At 34.0% G+C, this 22,730-nt stretch overlaps 1 protein-coding gene across 11 annotated transcripts in view; it reads right to left on the bottom strand.

Annotated features, from left to right (window-relative positions):
- Nucleotides 1-22,730, bottom strand: part of LOC129746978 (protein rolling stone-like) — a 186,748-nt gene that overhangs the window by 55,194 nt on the left and 108,824 nt on the right. For all 11 annotated transcript variants that reach the window (XM_055740975.1, XM_055740976.1, XM_055740974.1 and 8 more), the window contains one exon: nt 4,163-4,253. In XM_055740975.1, the coding sequence (XP_055596950.1) occupies nt 4,163-4,249 (87 nt within the window). In that variant the 5' untranslated portion in view covers nt 4,250-4,253. The remainder of the gene's footprint in view (nt 1-4,162; nt 4,254-22,730) is intronic.

The following is a 22,730-nucleotide window of genomic DNA, read 5'->3' as shown; positions in this document are numbered from 1 at the left end:
ATGTTTGCTGGGTAAACTTTAAAGTCTGATCAAGAACTCAAATTTTGGGCCGATTAGAATTCACTTCTGACAGAAACGAGAGCTGTTTTTGCTTCTATGAGCAAGTTTTGAGGGAATTATGGAGGGAATGATATTTAGCAAAATCTGACAGCAGAAAAAAAGGGAAAAGTGATTTTATTTTCAAAGCTACGTTTTTTGGTTTAATAACATATATTCTGAAAATTTTATCGGAAATAAGTTCGTTTGAAAAAAAAAATCCCTATGGATTTTTAACGAAACATCAACTCATCAAATGGAAGCCGGGAAATAATCCCCAGAACCGTAAGGTTTTAAAAGATTAAAAAATAGTTAGTTATAGATGTTTTCTGGAAGACATGTCTGATATATATACGAATTAAAAAAACAAACCATATCCGTTCTAATTACAGTAGTTTTTCGAATTAATCACGCTTAATTTACCGTGATAATGGCAAAATCGAGAATTTGGCGAAACTTGAAATAAAAATAGAAAAATGGCAAATGATTTCTGAATGATTTCCTAAAACAACGTGATAAAATCGAAACTATACCTTACCGTGATAAAATCGAGCGTGAATTTAGCGAGTGTTGAAAAATCGAACAGTAATAAAATCGAAAAACTGTATTACCTTTCAGGTAAAATTATGAATTAGTAAAACATTTGTTGAGGTTCTGAAATCGCTGTACCACAAAATTAGTAATTTTGATTTGAAAATAAAGTGAAAAAAAGCTCCAAAATGTGTTATCTATTTTAATGATATTGTATGATAGAAATTTTTTTTGTACAAAACAATTCAATTATGTCAGTGACTTACAACATTTTATGGAGGTTTGGATAAATTTCATAATCGAACGGTTTATTTTGTTAATTAGAAGTTGGACATAAATTTAAAATCGAAAAATTTAAATCGATTCGAATCTTCTAGTCAAATCTCAAAGTTCGGGCAACATGTGTATATGAAATTTATTTTATTGCATATATTCCATTATTGACTTCAAGCTTTTGACGAGATGAAAATATTTGAATACTGTTTCAAAACATTACGTTGTGTTTCACAACAAGATTCAAATGCCAAAAGTAGAAATTCATCTGATTTCAAGTTTTTTCCAAGAACCTATTTGCTGCTTATATGAATAAAGTTTGGCTTTAACAAACAAAAAAATGATTTTCATTTGGATGTTTTGAATTTTGATGCTCAAATCCGCACCTGGATAATTATTTTAATTTTAAGATTGACTCCAAATATTTATTTAAAGTTTGTTCTGGAAGTACTGGATTATGAATTTAAAGATGAATTGTCTTTCAGTTTATCAAACTTGAAAGTGAGTTTAAGTTTTTTTTATCTCGAAACTAAATTTTCATTTAGATTAGAATTGTGTTTTTAAAAAAAATCCTAATGTTTTGGAAAGGATTCTTAACACTAGAAAGACCGGCAAATTGAATATACCTATTCGGACCGTGACCAGTCAAAATGACTGGTAAAGGGGAAATTTTTTCTATCAAAATAGTTTTAACTTTTTTCTTTTGAAATTATTTTGTTATTTATTCAATAACATTTTTCTTATAAAATGGAAATATTTTTTCACCATGGGTGCCCGGAATCACCTCATTTTGGTATAGTTGACGAATGCGTGTATGTCATAAAATGAATATGTCAAATAATTATCAAAAAACTAAAACACATTATCAATCTAATAATAAAAACATGTTAGATGGCTATGGGTATTGACCAAGGGTGCACGGTTTCACTTCAGTTTTGTTTTAGTAGATATTTTCTAGCATCCATCGCCCTGAAAATTTTCAACCCGATGCCTGTAAATTTTACCTGATAGTGTAGGTTTTAAAGCATATTTTTTATATAAGTAGAGCAATTTACCATGGGTGCACAGATTCACTGCTATTCATCCAAAATCATTTTTTTTGCATGTTAAAGGTAAAGAATAAAGACTTTTAAAGATTCAAATGAAAATTTGTATTATATACATTGTTTTTCACTATGGGTGCACAGATTCACCGCGTTTTTAGAAAATATTGGACTTTTTGCAATTTTATAAATCTTAAATTATTACAAATCTTAACTAAACCAAAGTCGAAACCATGTCTTTCATGTTGAGACATAATGATTTAAATAACGACTTTTATTTTAAGTTCCGTTTTTTTCATTCCTGGGAAAAAAAAATTTCAATTATATCTTGAAATGATAAATTTATTTATTTATTATTAAAAAAAACAGGTTTTTGCAATCGTATATTTATCTGATAAGATCTGATCAACATCCAAGAAATTGGAAAACGTTAATCATGGATCGAGTGAATTTTAGGAATTATATGCATCAAGTTATGTCGTGCGACGGAAAACAGTGGATATAAAAATAATGAATCAACATTGTCAAATGTACACATTGATTTGTTTTTCCTTAAAAGTTTTTCGATTGACTAATATTGCATTTCAAATACGTATCATATCTAACTCAAAAGTATTTTGGGTTCTGAAACAAGTTGAAAACTATTTATTTTTATATAATTAACAACGGCGAATTTACAGCCATTCCGTGCACCTATGTTGAAATATCTTAGCGCCGATGTGGTCTATCAGATAGACTGGCGTGAGTCTAGTCTAGGTATGCCAGGTGTACTGGGTTCGATTCCCGGTATCGGCAAGAAAACTCTGGGGTTCAAACCCCATAAGTTGCCGACAGGTAAGATGTGTTTCCTCTTATAATAGGAATGTTCAATAAGAATGTTCAATCAGTTGCCAGCTTTATACACGGGTGCCGGAATACCTGTAAGTGAACTTGCGTTGGAAATTTGTCGAACCTAACAATCTAAGAATGCATGTGAATACATTCTTGGGCAGAAACTGCGGTGAATCCGTGCACCCATGGTGGATAACCAACACATGAAAAATAATCATATATAAAAAAATCATTTAAATTGTTCAGTTTCATAGTTTATGTCTTCAAATTTGAATAAATAAGCACTCAATTCATAATAATTTTACTCATTCTAGTTTTGTATAAAACATATTTATCACCTTAAATTACTCGATTACTCGAATGGACATGTGTTAAATCTAACATAACTTTTACAAATCTTGATGAAATTTCGCCAAATTTTGACAGAAAGTTCGATTATAGTTGAGCAACAAAACAGACCAAAAAAATTGGGAGTCAAGTGCATGGAGGGCCACACAGTGGCCAATTCGAGAACTTTTTCTTCAAATCTCCACGACTTCGCATCGAAAATCAATAATTTCATAACGAATGACACACTTCTGCCCACCATAAATCAACTAGGACTCTTTGTCTTGAATGTAGCTTGCAAATGAAACCAAAAGCAAGCGAAAAAAATTTATCTTGTTTGAGTTATAGGGTTGTGAATTTTACCAGTCATTTTGACTGGTCACGGTCCGAGTGTCCATGGCGAAATTTTTCTCGCTTACTAAAAGAGCTAGTGAAATAAAAAATACACAGTTTTGTAGAGATTCAAAATTCATGAAAAGTCGTATTTTTTGCGAATTTTTAAAGCGAAGTATGCAAAAGATATTCAACAAACAAAGTGTCCAACCAGTCATTTTGACTGGTGCGGTCTTTCTAGTGTTAAAAAACGGATCTCGTGAAAAGTTATATCCCCCCAGAAGGATATTTTCATGACTTAAATGCAGACATAAAATGTCTGCATAGTGAGTCTCAATTTTGCGCAAAAATTCAAGTATCATTTTTATCAAAAATTGAAATTTAAATATCAGTGCATGGAGATAATGTGCCACAACAAAACCTTGTTTCTATTCAAATTGTCGAGCATGTCCAACGTATACACCTTTGCAAGTTCTTTTTGTTTCAGCAACAAAAGTAGTTTAATTTTTGTTGGTTTTTTTTTCGAAAGATAAATAATAACCACTACTTCTCTGTAAACAGTAGACCGAGTGTTCAATTTCAGCTCAACAATGTTAGCCATTTACAAACCCAACCAGACTACAATCCTAAGAGTGGAAAAATAATTCGGCTCACTTCGTGTTCTTTAACTTTGATGTTCAAGTAGGTAGCTTGGGTATTTTTTCTGCTTCTCCTGTTGGTTAGGAGTGTTAGTTCATCAGTCCAGTTGTTGAAGGTAAAGGTAAACGGAAGCGAAAAAAAAATCTCACCTGGCACAGGTAAAAGTGATGCCGCTCGACGCGGTTTGGAGAATTGCTCGGCTCGGGAAAACAACTTCGCCATATTTTGGTAACCATGATCCTGAAACGAAAGAGAAAGAGAAAGATGAGATGGATAAAAGAATGAATTTAAATAATGTAAGCCTTTTATGGTGTTTACGGAGTAAATATTGGCCAAGTGTTAGGAAGTGCATTTTTTTGCATTTGCTTGAAATCAACAGCTTTTCCATTTTGAAGAGATTGTACGCTAACACCCGTTCATAGTTATACATTTTCCAACTTTGAGTGTTTCGCTAATTTTCGAAACACCTTAACCATAAATTTGCCATTACGATGGTGAGAAAATCTAATTAAACTTTGGTAGTCCAGCCCAGTATACAGTTCAAACGAAGGCCAAGCTATGTAAGCTACACCGAAAGTAAAATACCGAAATCTATGGGGAAATCGGTCCGTCGTTGGTGAGAAAAGTTTTTCCCAGACAGGAAGGAATTATGTTCAATGCGAGCTTCGATGAGGAAGTTTATCAACACCTTGAAAGTTATATGGTGTGTGATGTTCATGATATGGTTGGATTTGGAAAAAAAACATACATTCAGGTTAAAGTTCAGGTGTTTAATCTCGTTGAGTAATTTTTCTCTCTCTCTGGTATGTGGGTTATGCTTAAAATATTGTCCGACATATGAATACGAAAACATGCATACTATTATTTAAAAATATTGTGCTAAAAACCGTCGAAATAAATAAAAACCGCGAAAATACTTAAAGTGATGTGATGAAAAAGACTGAAATCCTAAATTAGAGGCCATCTTGAAATTCAAAATGTAAATATTATTTTAATGCCTTTGCGGCTAGTACTAGTAGAATTTGACTAAGAGATTAAAAGTGTAAAAGGCAGTTTCCGATATTCTTTACACAGCCTTTAAATATGACTAATTATATCGCAAGCTTACCAGATGGTTGATAAAAAAAAACAGCGGGGTATTTTGAAAAAAAAGCATGACACAGCCAAAAAAGCGGATCATTTTAAAATGTGTTAGAAAGTCATAAAGGGTGATACGGTTAAAATTTGGTTAACGGAAAACGCGTGTAAATCATTTATTTAAAAAATCAAATCAAATGTCTTTTTCAAGTTTAATTAGAAAAAAATTCAGGAAAATATTCAGTTGGGCTTCCGCTTTTCCAAATCTGAATTGCCAGGCCTTACGCTTAACCCCTGCCATCAGATTTTGTACAGCCACCTTGTCCACCTTCTTTGCCGCAGAAAACCAGTTTGCCTTAAACTGCTGCTTGTCCTTAGCAGTTTTTTTGGTCTTCTTTAGGTTCCACTTGACAATAGCCCAGTATTTCTCAATTGGGCGGAGCTCTGGCGTGTTGGGAGGGTTCTTGTCCTTGGGAACCACCTGCACGTTTTTGGCAGCGTACCACTCCATGGCCTTTTTAACGTAAGGGAAAGATGCCAAATCCGGCCAAAACAGTACGGAACAATCGCCTTTCCCCTTCCTTTTGCCGTATAAAACTCCTGTCCCTGACCCTGAAACCCTGTACGTTTCGTCGTCCATTACCACGCAGTCGAACTTCGTCAGCATCGTCGTGTACAGCCTCCGGGATCGCGCGTTGGCCGTCGTATTTTGTTTATCATCGCGATTTGGAGTCACTACCTTCTTGTAAGTCGATAGTCCGGCTCGTTTTTTGGCTCGATGCACGGTTGTAGACGATACACTGTTACCGATCATGGTAACCATATTTAGTTTGTAGTTTATTTTTGTATTCGAACCCATTTCACAATATATTTATTAGTTTAAATTAAAATTATTGTCAATTTGTATAGGCTCATTTTGTTTCTTTATAGTTAGGTATATTGTAAAATAAGTTGTGTTGTCTGATAGGAAGGTACTTGATTAGCAGTAACACGTTCATTTAAGCATTGCAACGGAAGATAGCTTGTTCGGGGTATTACAGAGCGCGATGCCCTGTGATACACTCCACCCGGACCGGTTACGTGATGCGGGCCTGCTTCCGTGCCCGGGAGGAATGCATGAACGTGTGACTGAGTCCGTGGTCACCCTATTGTCCAATCCCTACCTCGTCTAAACTTTGCGAAACGATAAGCTGGATCGCATAATCGAGTTTGCGTTTCGTCAGAGAATTCTACATCCGGGAGATCTGAGAGAGGAAGCGAGAAGGAGAGAGGATCAGAGGGATCGTACAACTTTAGGCGGGCAAGATCGGGGGGAGTTGTCGTAACCGTCCTGGTGATCGGACGTAAATTGTGATACGAAAAAAATTAAACAAGACCGCGTGTGAAAAGTGGCCCGAAAGTCGGGTATTATCAGATTCCCAAATTCGCACTGTGCAAGCATCCATCGGTGCGATCCAAGGCCACAACACACACCACACCAAATCGGCAGGGGTTCCTCGACTCCAGGAGGACCACTGCTGGGGAGTCAATATCCCTCCGATCCAGTGTCGACAATACACACCGGTCGCGACAACGTTCGTCCAAGGACGACCTGATTGGAAGGAAGCATTTCGGCTGATCGGTGGTGCCTCTGACCCACGAAGGCAACCGCCATACACGCCGAACCCAGGGACCAGGTCCAGCATCGGCTGTCGATCGCAACGCGGGCGCATCGTTGCTATTGATCGCAGGTCCGACTCAAACGTGCTCTGCGTTTCATCAGCGGGATTAGACTTCGACCACGTGGTGCTAGGCTTTGGAGAAGGCTGCCGGAACCTCGAAAAACAAAGGTAAAAAGCCCAAGTCTCAAGCCCATGCTCGAGCCTCTAGCCCAAGTCTCAAGCTCGAGCTCCAAGCCAAGATCAGGCGTCCGAAACTCAAGCCCACCCTCGAAGCTGAACCTCAAGACTCGTTCGGGAGCCGAATCTCAAGCCCAGATCCGAAGCTGTACCTCAAGACCCGTTCGGGAGCCGAATCTCAAACCTAGATCCGAAGCTGTACCTCAAACACGTGCCTCTAGCCCGATCCTATTGCTGATCCTAAAGCCCAAGTCCGAAGGTGAGCCACGTGTCCAAGATGTCCAGGTAGCTGATCGGCCGCAACAAATTCCTTTCCTTCTGTTGAGTGTTTGTCTGGTAGAAAAAAAAATATAAAAACTTAAAAATGTAGATTTCGAACTTTCAATCTTTAATCAAAGTAAGAGCCGATATATTTTGGGAAGGGTTCCACCTAATTACATTCCCTTTGGTTTGCTAGTCCTCCTCCACTGCGTCGTGTATTGGTGAGTATTCCACACAAGCAAGAGCCGACCCTGAGAAAAAAAAGTCCGATTGAGCTAGCCGACCGTTTCAACACCCAGCTTATTTGCGGCATCTCGGAGAGAGAGGTTAGGGTTTCGCTTGAAACTACCGGCAACTCTCTTTGTCGTCTCAGCGGCTTTCGGTTTCGATTTCCCCCCGATCCAGACTTCCTGGCTGTCGACAAACGTTCCCCAAACACTTTAATTACATTTGTAACGGTTGATTTGGCAACTTTTAACGATTTTGCCAACTTTGCGTGCGAGTAGCTCGGATGTTCAGGTTTTTTTTAATGCAAAATTGAAAGAAATACGTCAAGTTGATATTGACCAAATTTGGACCGTATCACCCTTTAAAAAAAATAATATTAACATATTTTTGAGTTGTTATTGTTTTCAACCCCGCCTTTAGACGAGGTTTATGTTTCATTTCGGCTACCTACCTAACTTGTATTTTCTTAAATTTTCTATGGTTAAAGGACTATAATATCGATACAATAAGAATGATTTGAAATATTTAATTTCTTAGTGGTACAATTTTGACAAAAAATACAAAACAATATAGTTATAAGACAGGTAGAAGTGTTCTTTAAACAGCTTTTAAATATGTACAGTCCCCCCACAATCATTAATCACTTAACGTATCTTTTCACCACAAAATGCTTGTTTATTCGGGTGTTAGTTGACCAAATACCAAGCTTTGCATGAATTTCAGTCATAAAATGCTTCCTCTTTGAGTTCAAATGTGTTTTTGTTTTCAGTGTTTTTTTTAAATATCATAATTTACCGAAACAATAAGCGTTTTTCAAAACCACAATACTGGGTCAAAATTGTAGCACGTAACAATTATTAGTCAAATTGCTCACAATTATTAGTCACATAGAAGTCCATGGCAACACCCGAATATAAACATGGAAATCATCGCGATTCTGGCAAACATTCAGGGGCATTCTTTTAAAGTATAAATTTAAGGGGCATTTGGGTAGAGCTATAGCAACCAAGAAATATTTTGCTTTGCTAGCAAAAAAAGTGACCCATGATTGTGTGAAATTTGGTAGAAGTTGTAACCATTATGGGTCAATTTTGTTTTGTAAATAATTTTTAAATTTCGCGTTTTATTCGCTCAGTTTCTTTTGGAAAACGTAAACTTATCCTTTTTGCTTATATGAGACCTATTTATTTTGTTGGATTTTTCCAAATACACGCATAAGGGGCTTTACGGTTTGAGATGTCAACCTTATAACATTAGAAATTTTTGCGATAGTTCAACAGATAATTATTAACGTATGACAAAAACTATTCAAACAGCAATTTTACTGGTATTAAGCGCACACATAATATTTTTAATGCATTTTGATGATATTATCGATAAACTACAAATTGTAGTATGAAAATTTTTCTTTTAGTTTAGTAGATATAAGCAGTTCAAATGGTCGCTGACTAACAATTGCGTGTGACCCATGATTGTGGGAGGACTGTATATCTATAAGTAGTTTCTTTTGTTTCGTCATTGAACAAATAATCCTAATCAACTGTATTCGATGTTTGCCCTTGTGCTCGAACACGCGGACATCGGCTCAGGAGGCAACTGACTTGCCAACTGAGCGATATCACAAGCCCTCTATAAGTAGTATTTAACTCCTACGATATGGGTATCAGATAAAAATGTAAAAATCGAATGTCGTGTTCTAAAGTGACGTGGAGCGTGAGATGAGCCGAATTTAAATGCCTTTTAAGAAAACAAAATATATAAAAGAAAACTGCAAAATTTTATTAATCAATTAAATGTTTTACCGTTTTTTCTATAAGTAAATAGGTAATTTTTACATAAAATGTGTATTTTCAATCATTCAAATCTCTACTATTTCCACCGATTTCCGCGATAATTCCAAATGGAAATGGTTCCGCTAATTATCAAAAATAATCACAAAAACGGGGGTGTTGCGAAAATGTGCACTTTTTGATGGACGAGCCGTCCAAAATTGCCAATAAAATACACTAAATGCTTTCTATAGAGCTTCAGCAACTTCTAAACCCATCATAATGTATGAGACAAATGTAGATCGTGACTTGTTACAACTTTGTTTCAAAGACAGCGAACCATTTTCTCCAATCTACAACGTGTCAGGTTCAAAAAACTGTTTTTTCAAGATATTTTTTTTACTTTGACTGTAACTCCTGGGGGTGATGTGATAGGACTTTGACATATTCAACAAACTTATGTATTTTGATCAGATAAACAACTTTGTCGAAGACATCAAATTTTGAAAAACAAAAAAGTTAGCATTTTTATCTCGCTATCGGTGGACCCCTCGGCAAAAATTTTGATACTAGAATATGCTCCTTGTAAAACTGAACAATCTTGCAGAAGACATCAAGTCTTCTCTTCATCTCTTCATCCCTGGGCGCTGTTAATTTCGTACAGCTAGATTGCTGTTCTGCACCACTGTGCATTGAAACGTGAAAAAGCAAGGTGAAACTTAGGCAGCAAAAAGTGAACATGATACCTGAGATTTGAGAGGCGTACATAAGTCTTGAAAGGTAAGACGCGAGAGGTGAGACGCGGAAGAAATGAGATTTGAAAACGAGAATCCAGAGAAGTTCAATGCGTGAATATGAGATTTAAGACGCGAAACTCAAAGTGTGATATAAAAGTGAGGAGCCAGACATGAGCAGGGATTCACAATCTAGTCGCTTATTTGATGGCCGAATCAATGAAGATGCAACTCATTTATTTCATACTTGGGAAAAAATAAAACCCATGTGTCATTGCCATATTGAAGTTCAATGAAAAATTTATTCCATAGTAAAACTAAAATGTTAAAAGTCACGAGGTCATCACGAGGAATGTGGGGTTGGATAGTGATTTTAAATTCCGGAAAAAAATATTTGGAAAAAATTGATTTAAAGCATTATGTTACAAATTGCATATAAACACAATCCAATTATTTAGTTTCCAAAATTTGTTAAAATCTGAAAAACAAAAGGTAATAAATTTCTCCTTTCCCAAAGTCTAGTTTTGCTCTTGTAACTGTAAGAATATTCGATTAATTTTTCGAGTTTTAAATAGAGCATTTTTAAATTGATTTATTCCTCTCTTTGGGGATTTTAGAAACAAATTGGGTGGAATTGAAATAAGTAGAATTTGAATTTTTCTGCCTTTTAGTACATTGTAAGAACTGTTGACTTAATTACTAACTGTGAACAGTGAAACAAAAAAATGAGTTGTTTTCAACGATCTTGCGGTAAGCAAAAGAATTAATCCTACGGGATGATTCAACCCAAAGCAAAAGGGGAAGTTGATTGAAAAACTGATGAAAACAATACGTTAAAGTGTTTAATCAGCTTGAAAGTAAATTTTTTTAAAATACAAAGGTTTATTTATTTACATATATTGGATTGGGAAAATTAACAAGTAGGCATTTATATTTTTTTTTCTCGATCTTCAGATTATTTTTAGTAATTTTTAAATAAATATATGCGATTCCAGTAGTAAAGTCTGTGCAAAATTTAAACTCATGGGCCATGGCGCTAGATATAAGCCTAATAAAAGCTTCCCAAAATTACTTTTTTTTTTGGTTGGGTGTTGACACATTAAAAATCGGGAAAAAACCTTTCCAAAGGAAAATCAATGTTTCATGAACCGATAATTGGTACAAAAATTTTATGTTTCCATTATAGAAATTGTATCATTGTATTATTTGCCTCTACATTTTTACAAATTAAGTATTTTTGAGTTCCTCAATGTGTCATGTTTGTTTTTAAGAATATTTTTTCGTTGTTGAAACTGTAAGCTTTCAGTGAGCCTTCTGAGTGTTACAGTCAGCATGAAAGTCAAAAACGAGAAATTGCGTATTGTTCTCAGGCCCGTGCGAACGACCCGTCCTTGGGGGGGGGGGTGGGGGGAGGGGGGGCCTTTTTTTACTACACAGTTAGAAAAATCCACGTAGATTTACATGCAACTGCATGGGTAGAAGGGAATCGGGTTATTACATGTATCAATACTGTTCGTTACACGTAAATTCCCAGTCCCATTGATTTTGATTGTCTACTGTAGATTTACATGCTCAACCTCTTTTTATTGATGTTTTGTTTAAAGGAGAGATTGAAAATAATAAATAAATCAGCAATATTGATTAATAAAGAACCTTTATTCAGTTTGTTTACATATACTACACTGATCTTATTCACTTTGTCAGCATTCACTTTGCCCCCAGCGACGGAAACCACGACAGGTGCTGGAAAACATTGAATCCATCGTAGTGATTTTCTGCAAAATAACAAATTAACAATTAAAACAAGTTGTGGTTGAACCTACCTTTCCACACACATACCTTCATAAATAGGATTGCTTTTAGTTTTCCACGAACGTGGCTGGCTAAAAATATTGCTCGCACCACCTCCAACTCGAACAGAAGCAAACAGCAGCAGCACACGAACAGGTACAAAAACGGACGAACGTTGCCAACGCTGAGATTTACATGAAATAGCAAGAGAATTTCTTCGCAGTCGCCAAGATGCTATAGTCTTTTTCATTTTTTGTCGGCGGCGATGCGAAAACGTGTAAAGTAAATTTACATTTTTCTTTCTGTGTAATAATTATCACACAAACTCAAAAAATGATACATTTTACTAATAAAATCAATCAACATTTTCAAAACGAATCAAAATGAATGTTCCAAACCAAACCAATGCTATTTCCCGTAAGTTATTGATAAATCATTAAAAATTATGTTCCTTATTCTGAACTAGAAATTTGACTGAAAATGAATTCTAAGCAGTCGAGATACCAAATTTGGAATCAATATTTCTTCATTTTCAATTGAAGGATAAATTAAAAAAAAAACACTGTAGTATCTTGAATTTGGAAAAAAATATCACGATTAGAAATGTGAAATCTCGATTAGGAAAAAAACATTTTGAACTTTAATAATTGATAATTAAATATTATTTGATAAAAAGAAGAATATATTTGAATTTTTTTCGAGACTGCCAGTGATCAAAGTCAAAGATAAATCCCTTTTCTATATAAAAATTTGTCCAGTAATTAAAATAAAAGGCAAACAAGCTTATGAAGTTCAAAATAATAACTTTATACGTATATTCATAATAAAACATGTTCAATTATACTCACAAATTACAGATTGAGAAATTATCAATAAGTAACTGATGAAATAATAATAATGAATTCCAAGTTTTGTTGTAAATATTCAAAGAACAAAGATAATAAAAAAAAATTGGTTAAAATTGCGCATTAAAATTTAACTTTGAAATTGGTACTTCGAATCAAATCTACTCTAGATAAGATAAATTAAAAATCATGGTCGATTAAAAAAACATTATTTAATATAATGAAGAAAAAGAGAAACTTTTAAAAATTTTCAATCAACCGTTTTGAAGTTTAAAATTTTAAGATCTGTATATTTTGTCGCTATCAATTGGAAAATTGGGTCCTGAAAAGGAAAGAAAGTGGAAATTAAGTTTTTCTTATTGAAAATTTAGTTTCAAAGGCTTAAGAATCTTAAGTTAAGATTATGTTTTCAGAACACAAAAATTCATATTTGAAAAACGAAGACAAACTTAAGAAGATTTTTACTAGAAAATTTTTTTTTTTTTCTTAATTTAAACAAAATATGAAAAAGAAAAAGATGAGTTTTTTTTTTAATTTTAGAAGGATTTTTTTCATTAAATTCGTTCAACCATTTGAAGAAGATTTAAAAAAAGAATTTAATTGATGACTTAAAGGAACTGCATTTCGATGCCTATGATTGAATGATTGATTTGGTAGATTTAAGCGTCCTGAACTCGAATATTTTGTTAAATTTTGTCTATCACCTTCCGTTTTGGTGGTATGGAGTTTATAAGCTCTAAAATGTATCAGTTTTCAGCGAAATCAATCGTTGATAACTGATGAAGTAACAAATTACGGTTACAGAAAAAAAACTAATTCAGATTTTTTTATCATACCCAATCAATTCATATAAGGAATTCCAAAGATTATAAAAGTTTGGGAAGATTTATTACAAGTATTTCTAACATTACTAATTCAAGTTTTTTAAAAATTTAATACATTTAAAAAAATTTGTTCAAACCTGTAAAACATTTAGATTTTTGATTAAAAAATATTTAAAATTCAATTTCGTTTAAAATTTCATTAAAAATGGGGAAAAGTACATAAATTGAAAACCTCTATAACTTTTTCGCAGAAATCAAAATCACTTCAAGTATTGAGGAAGTTGAAAATTGATTTATATCTTTATTTTTAAATCTTGTGTTTTTGTTTTAAAGGTTTTGTCAAAATAATGCAGAAATTTTTAAAATGATTTTAAAATATTTGCAAAAGCTATTTAATCAAAAAACAAAAGCTGATAGTAAAACTGCATCTTTAGATCCAAGGCACCTAAATTAGTCTAGATTAGCTTTTTAATTATTTGCACTTCGAAGGATGTTAATTTCGTGACCGTGTGTAATTTATCAAAACGTTTTTGAATATGATGTTGAGCACTTAGAAGAACAAAAAGCACAAAATAAAATTGAGACTATAATTGGTTTCTTGAAGAATATTTCATATCAGCACATTTTTTGTAAATCAAAATTTTTTATAAAAAAGTAGAGAATACAAGGTTTAAAATTTTAATTTACTAATTCTGATGACCATCGTGAGTCATACATTGCTTCCAACTTGTTGATGCATAATATTAGTATTCGATGAATTAATTTGCATTTAAAATGTTTCAAATTCTTATTTTTTCTGAATGAAAACCGATTCCAAAGACGAGGTAGGGTTTTTGTATGTCAAGTTTAGAGTTTCAATGCTAAAGGTTGATTGGATGGCAAATCGAAATTTCCATTTTTAAACTAGTTTCAATTCAATTCAATAGTGATGTCGTATCACTATGGAATGTCGTAAAATAAAATGTCTCCAGGCTTGGGTGATTTAGGACTGCTTTCCACCGGAGGCGAGAAAAATTTCTGACTTTCTTGTTAACACTTATTTAACACCTTTTAAGATCAAGTAATTTCTCTTTACTTCATCGAAAATTTTATTTGGAAAAATCTTCAGGGGGGGGGGGGGTTAAACCCCTAAACCCCCCCCCCCCCCCCCGTTCGCACGGCCTTGATTGTTTCACATTATTCAACAAAGGTTTTTTATTCACAGCTAGACCTTAAACTCAACATCATTTCGTTGTCGTTAATGCGGCATCCATAAATTTCATGACGAAAAATATGCATTTTTTCCCCCTCCCCCCGCATGTTACAAATTGTAACGTTGCTACGTACCCCCCTTGGAAATAACGTAACGCTAAAAAAAATCTTCTTCCTTCCATGCCTTTTTCAAAATTTTGATTTTTGAAGGCTCGAAAAAAAATTAACATTCTTCTTAATACACAAAAAAAAACTTATTTGAAGATTTTGACAATGTTAAAAAATGAAGACGTTGTGTTGTAAAAATAAGCAGTTGTCTGAAATGTTGATTAACGACTCCTGATTTTTCAATTTCTAAGCCTCCAAACTTATAAAAAGTCGACTATTTTTAAAATCCAACTAGCATAGTTTTGTAGAACAGATTAAAATCGATCGAATGAATGTTATCGCTTTGTAGAAAAATGAACCGTCCGTTGTGAACAAAACAAAGTTTTAAAATCGCTCTGAGCTTATTATTCAACCCAATAGAATAGAAGAAAAAAGAATTTATTCATTTATTTGACTTGCAACATTTCATCCATTTCTAGTAAATTCTTCATTAGATACCAGGGATGAAAATACCTGAAAAAATAGGCTGAATTTTTTTTCCTGTTTGCATATTGCCTTGGAAAAAAGGGTGGAATATTTGACACTTCACTTCAGAACCCAAAACGGTGGCTCCTGTAGAGCTCTTTCCGCGAATTTGCTCCTATCGACATTCACCTCTAGAGGCATCCTTGTTCCCGTTTTGGTGAAGAGCCCATGGATAGGTCGTATCCTCGTTCGGTGCCCGGAAGTACGTTCGATAGTTTCCGGATAGTGACAAAATTCCCCGACCTGATAGGAAGGAGATTTCTGATTTTCCCATGGCTTGATGGGCTGGATGAATGAAGTGAAACCTTTTGTTTGGAGGATTGATCTAGTTCAAAAATGAGAATGAGGCTATCTTTTGTTATAAATTTACACACAGAATCCAATAATGCTTCTAGCAGTAAGGTTTTCATAAAGTAGATAGACTGACTGAACCTGTTCAACAAAAAATTACAAACATGACATTTTGTGTTTTAATTATGCCATTATGCCATTTTTTTACCCTGTGCAAAATTTTAGAACTGTTTAGAACTGTCACATCAATAGTAACTTAACATACTTTGATTTAAAAAAAATTCTAGCCAATAAATCAAAAATGCTTTTTAATGATTTTTAGTAGTGTTTCAAATGCTTCCAGAAATAGACATTGAACCATCAATTTGCGAGCGGAGAATATAAGTACCCACTTATATTCTCCGCTCGCGATACTCCTAATATTTTTGGCAAGCTAACTCCACTAGCTCCATTGCTAACAGAAAGCAACTCCCAAAACGCTTTAAAGCATCCGCGCCAGAAGCCGGCTCCCCGAAATCTGGAACAATATTGAAATCCTTCCGCACAGGAAGAGTTCCTTGAAAATTTATTATCCGAATAACTCCGTCGTCGTTGTCGTCGTCGCCGTTTCGTGCCGCTTCCGTTGGCCATTTTTCCAGGACTCTGATGCGAATTTCATTATGGTCTTTTGTGGCGAGGAAATTGATTTTCCTTGCCGTCTTCTTTGTGGTTGGCTGCTGAAGCCAGCCGAAGTGAGAGTTATCAGGTGAGTTCCCGTCCGGGTTAATCCCGGGAATATTTAATCATCGGACTCTCTCGGGGTTCGAAAGGCTGTTCTTGAAGGCGGTTTGAATGAATTTTTTTTTAATTGTATCTTCTTGGATTGCCCTAGTATTTCACAATTTTCGGTAACTAAAGATATAAATAATTTCAATAAATTTGTATCAAATTTCTGTAGTCTAATACAAAATCAGAGCTGTGAAAAACTTAATACAATGGATTTTGTTTCTGTTCGAATCACATTATTTATTTCATCAGTTGTTCCGCAAATCGGGAAACTCCAGGAAAAGAGATGATTAAAATTCCCGGAAGCGGAATAATACCCGGAAACATTGATTTTCTCCCCTATCATCCTGCGCTTTATGGAACAGGTACATAGCAAACGGTATCCTACATAAGTTGATACCTACATATATCTAAACGGATAGATATTGAGAGGTTAAACCACGAATGGGCCGCTTCTGGCGAACCGGATATAGCGCATCCAATATGGAGGTATACAAGTTAGTTTGAAAACAATAGCGACACGGATGAATAATCGTTTGAATCTATAGGTAGATAAGGTACTTTTTATTTCTTTTAGTAGAAGTCTTGTATTGAACGCGAAACAGCGAAATTCATTTTGTCAAGTTCTTTTTAAAAGTCCTAACTCATGGTAAAACTTGCTTTTCATCCATGATGTTATGTAAGTTTATAGAATCTACTGTGAACACTTTTCGTACAAAAATCTTTGTCTTTACCTAGCAACAACAAAAAAAAAATGGATGGAATATTTTATTTAGCAAAACCGAAGAAGAAATAACACTCGATGATTTAAGTGACAGACACAAATAATTAATTTTTGATTCCTAGATTCCTGTTTTTAAAAAATATTTTCAAAGCAATAGTAAACTCTATTATTTTTAAAAATAAAATTTCCCCAAAATGTATTTAAGGGATTAATTGATCCCTGGAGTCCAGAAAGATACATTTTTCTTCTGAATGGACAGTGATCATTGGTTATTATTGGTAATATTTGTCCTGTTAATTATCTGTTAAAAAGGACTCAAAATACTGTATTTATCTGAAATAAAAAAAATGCGCCTTAAAGTATGCAATGACATTAGGGTAGTAGACAAACTTTAAGAATTCTCTTTGTCCGATACTTACAAACTTTGAAATGAAAATAATGTGGCAAAAAATAGTCATCGAACCTTTCATTTTTGGATTTCGCTAGACTTTTTTTTTTTTTTTTTACTTTATTCGACTTTATTACGACCGAAGAAGTTTGAAAAACTGTTGACGGTCTCTAAACGGTGATACCATTTTTAGTGCAGTGTGTGTTTGCTTTTCCTTAAATACTACTTAAGTTTAAAACTCTCTTAACTGCCTCTAAGGGAAAGAGAAGGAAGGAATAGGGGATGGGGCTTAGGATAAATGTTTGGAAAAGGAAAGGTAAAGGATGGATTTGGGGTGATACTTTAATTTCCCACGCCAGGTTGCACACGGTTGTGAAGACCATTTCCTGTCCTCTCCTCCCAAGAGCCAATGGTTATGACAAGGTTTACCGCGCTTGTCACGCGTTACTTTTGTGGCAAACTGTTTCTTGGGATGTCCGTGCAGTATAGATTTTGGTATTTGGTTGTAGAAGCATAGTGAAATCACACCCCTCCACTAGCCATACTATCTATGTACAGTGTGGTTTCGTAAGAGCGGGAGAACTCTACTGTGCTGATTTTCGTTAAACGGGTAATTGTTTTGATTAAGGTTTAAGAATAATTTCACTTCTTTTTTAAAAATCAAAAAACTGTGTAAACTTTTTAGTTCACTTGGAAGTGAGTTGAACATGCTAACTCCTCTATTCACAACACTTTTTTGGGCGGAAGTGGTTCGTAGTCTTCTTGTTAACAGATTTATGTGTGCCGAACTTCTAGTATTATGACTATGAGATTCAGATGTAAGGGAAAAATCTAGTTGATGTTTGATAAGATTGTTTAAAACTTTGTATATGTACTGGCATAGTTCAAAAATATTTAGCATATCCAGAGATTGATTTGTCTAGGGTCAGGGCATCCTGCATTAAGGATCAAGTCTTCTTTAGTAAAGGATAAAGTCTTCTTTTTCGTGCCCCTATTAATCAACTAACAACTTTTTTGTCTAATAAGATACGAAGTTTCAGTCTTCGACAAAGTTGTTCAACGAAAAATTTCCTTTAGAGGAATTATAAATTGGTACAAAAACCATTATTAACAGGCTCGATTCCACAGAAAAAAACTGAAAAAGATGTTGATTTTTCAGTACAAAATACTAAATTTTCTCATACAAACATAAAAGTTCAAATTTACTCATGTAAACGTTACTTAGATTTATCAAATATCATGGATGAATTTTAAACAAAAATGAAGCTATTAAGATCCCAACTATTTTAAGATCATTGTATATCTGGAATTTGAATTTCTAGGCTAAATACTATTGTTTGATTGAATAGATGATAATAAAAAAACTGTTTTTGTCTTTCATGTAGGTTTGTTGATTCATCAGTTTTCAATGATTGATTTCACTCAAAACTGATTCATTTTTGAACTTATAAGTATTAGAGGTGATAGACAAAATCTGACAAAAGATTTGAGTTTAGGACGCTTAAATTTTCTAAATCAATCATTAAAACATAGGCATAAAAAATGCTGCATCCTTGAGTTGTCTTTTAAATATGTTTTTCAAATGGCAAGACGTTTCGATTGAAAAAAAATCTTTTAAAATGTTAACAAACCTTTTTGATTTTCATATTTTGTTCAAATTTTCATGCAAATTTACCGAAATTTATAGTTCTACAAATTAAGTTTAAAAATTTATTAGGTATGTAATGTTTAATTTATTTTTAATATTTTAAATCTTTTTTAGTATAAGCTTTCAATGATGATTTCATCATGTTTTAGTATAAATATATAAAGCTATTATTGAGAAAACTTCAAATGAAATTATTTAGCCTTTTATTTTGATAACTGGATGGATTTGAATATTATTTCTTAAGCACAAAATGAGAATTATAATTGAGAATTCACATTTCCAACTTGATAATTTAGAATATGTTATGATATGTTAGAATTCTGCATATTTTAGAATAAAGTATAAGAACTTTGAATCTGATTATGAAAATATTCAGGATGGTCCAATCATGATTAAAATGTTGAATGAAATGCAAACCAAAATTTGAACCAGAATTCCATAAGAGCTTCTCTTCTACATACTTTAAATAATGATTCGAATTGAAAATCAAGTAACAGCTGAACATTTTTACACTCTTTTTTCGAAAACACAACATCCGAATATTGCTCATCTGTGTACATCCGAAAACCAAATTACCCATTGATCTTTCCGCTTCTTTTGATATTTTAAGCTAATAAATCAGCCTAGTTTTCTAGTCGGCTCTATCTTTAAAACACTTAGGTTTAAGGTTTAAATCAGGCATGTCAAACTCGTTTAAGTGTGCGGGCCGCATTAAAAATCTTTCATTTCCAAAAAATAATATTATTTTCTCTAGTAGCAAAAAAATTTTTTTTTATATTTTGTGGCAGGAAAGCCAGCGTACTTCTGTGTAGTAGGGAATTTTGTGATAATTTAAATTTGGTTTAAATGAAGCTATTACAGAAAAAATAGTGCATTACATAATTATATGAATCAATAAGGTCTGAAGATACCGCCTTTTTAAATTGTCTAATAAAATATTTATTTTTAATTGTATGTTTATTAAAATGATTTTTTTTAAAAATTCGATAATTTATAGAACGGTTCTATCCTTAACACAGGAGGTTAATATTCAGAATTAGCAAATTGTTGAAAGTTTCATATAAAAGCTTCAAACCGTGTTTATCATATGTGGCTTGTGATATAGCTCAGTTGGCAAGTCTGTTGCCTCCTGAGCAGATGTCCGCGAGTTCGAGCCCAAGAGTAAACATCGAACACAGTTGTACCGGATAAGTTTTTCAATAACGATCCGCCAACTGTAACGTTGATAAAGTCGCGAATGCCATAATGATGGTAAAACGACTGTAATCGAAACAAAAAAAAAAAAATGTTTATCATATAAAAGTGTTAAATAATTTTTAAATACAAAAATCTTCTTGAAGACTTAGTAGGTATATTTAAATAGTTGGCGAGCTAAATAATTTTTTTTAAAGCCGCTCTATAAATTAGAGAATTGCACAGAGATAACAGAAAAGGGAAAAAGCTAGAAATTTTTAATAAAGTTTTAAATGATGTTCACTCATATCTAGGAGAATAGTAGGTGTAGGAATAAATAAAGATCGCACCATACCAAAATGGATATTTACCTTTCCCTAACTATCACAACCCATTCCTTGGTTGAAGAGTCGTTTTGAAAATCAGTGATATGTTAGAGATGATTTTGTAATTATTTGAGTGTTCATCATTCTTTTTAAATTTAAAACTAATAACGCCTCGTAGATGTTAACAGAAGTTTCCTCAAGAAATGTCTAGGAGCATAGGAGGTGTAGGTAAATCAAAAATCGCACCACTTTCCAAAAATGACTCCTGATCCAAACCTCTACCTTACTAACACAACCCTCCCTGAGATACATGAATATAGATGCACAGACGTATAGATGGTTTCTATAGCGGACTTAAATATTATTGTTTCATAGTTTTTCAAAACAAGCTTTTCAAGAAAACGGAAACAACAGATTTATGGTTGATCCTAATAAGTATCTTACTAACAATCCTTTCTTCATCCCTCTTTGACAACTAGGACGTGGCTGGCGCCGTTATTGTTTTTTTATATCTATATATATAAAAATGAATTTCTGTCTGTCTGTCTGTCTGTCTGTCTGTCTGTCTGTCTGTCTGTTCCCTATAGACTCGAAAACTACTGAACCTATTTGCGTGAAACTTGGCAGGTGGGGGTATTGGAGGCCGGGGAAGGTTCCTATTATGGTTTGAGACCCCTCCCTCTCTCAATAAGGGAGGGAGGGGCCTCCCAAACAAAAGACAATTTTTTGCATAACTTGAGCACCCATCAAGCAAATGGTATCGAAATTGACATGGGGTGGTATTTGAGTACGAAGAATATTCCTATGAATATTAGGTACCCCTCCCTCCTCTCAGTGGGGTGATAGGAAGGGGGGAGGGGAGCTACCTTACAATTTTTCATATAACTCGAAAACTAATCAAGATATTGGAACCAAATTTGGCACGGGAAGGTATTGGGATACGAACAATATTTCAATGATTATTTGAGACCCCTCCCCCTTTTTTGTAGAAAGGGGGCGAGGGCCTCTTTCATATTTTTTTACATAACTCAAAAACTAATAAAGCAAATGGAACCAAATTTGGCATGGGAGGGTATTTGGATATGAAAAATATTTCTATGATTATTTGAGACCCCTCGCTCTTTCCAGTGAGGAAAAATAAACAAGGGGGGGCCTCTTTTATAATTTTTTACACAACTCAAAAACTAATTAAGCAAATGGAACCAAATTTGGCATGGGCGGGTATTTGGGAACGTGACATGTTCTAATGATTGTTTGAGAACCCTTCTTTTTTCCAGTGGGGAGAAAGGAAAGAGGGAGGGGAGTTTCATACAATTTTTACATCATAACTAAAAAACTACAACAGCAAATGGAACCAAATTTGGCATGGAACCATATTTGGGTACGAGATGTGCTTCTATGAATATTTGGTATCCCTCACTCCTTCAAAGAGGTGGATGAAAAGGGGGAGGAAAAGTCTCCCTTACAATTTTCAGTATAACTAGAGAGTTGATCGAGAAAATTTAACCATATTTGGCATATGAGGGTATTTGGATTCGAGAAATGTTTCTGTCATAAATTGAAGCTCCACCTTTTTTTCAGCGGAAAGATATTAAAAGGGAAGGAGAGCTTCCATGTAATTTTTTTTGCATAACTCGAGAATTTATCGAGCAAATGAAACCAAATTTGGCATCAAAAAGTTTTTGAGTACGAAAAATACTTTTTCTATGTGAAACAATTCCTTTCTTGCAGTAAGATGATAGAATTGGGAATATAGGAAGGGAAGAGGAGGCTTACATTTAACTCTTTTTTTACAAAATCCGAGAAATGGACAAAACTTAACATGGACAATCATTTTGGTATGATTCTATGATTATCTGACACACCATCCTCCTTTCAGTGAGTAGGTACATAGGAGGAGGGAGGTGAGCCCAATACAATTGTGTTAGCATATGTTCTCAATTTATGCTAACGAAGCCAACAAATGGAAACAAATATGGCATGGAAAGGTACTTGGTTACGAGATATCTTTCTACGATTGTTATAGATCCTTACGCTTTACAGTGTAGAGAGGGGAAGAAAGTAGAAGGGTCCATATAAATTTTTGTTGTAAAGCTTAAAAACTTATCAACCAATGGAACTATATTTGATATAAGAGGATTTTTGGGAACGAAAAAATTAGGTATGATAATTATTGCGGAAGTTGCACCTATTTAGACTCCTGTGCAAATA

Source organism: Uranotaenia lowii, chromosome 2 (genome assembly GCF_029784155.1).
Source record: "Uranotaenia lowii strain MFRU-FL chromosome 2, ASM2978415v1, whole genome shotgun sequence".
Taxonomy (NCBI): domain Eukaryota; kingdom Metazoa; phylum Arthropoda; class Insecta; order Diptera; family Culicidae; genus Uranotaenia; species Uranotaenia lowii.
Note: the sequence above shows the minus strand (reverse complement) of the source record. Positions and strands in the feature narration are given on the sequence as shown.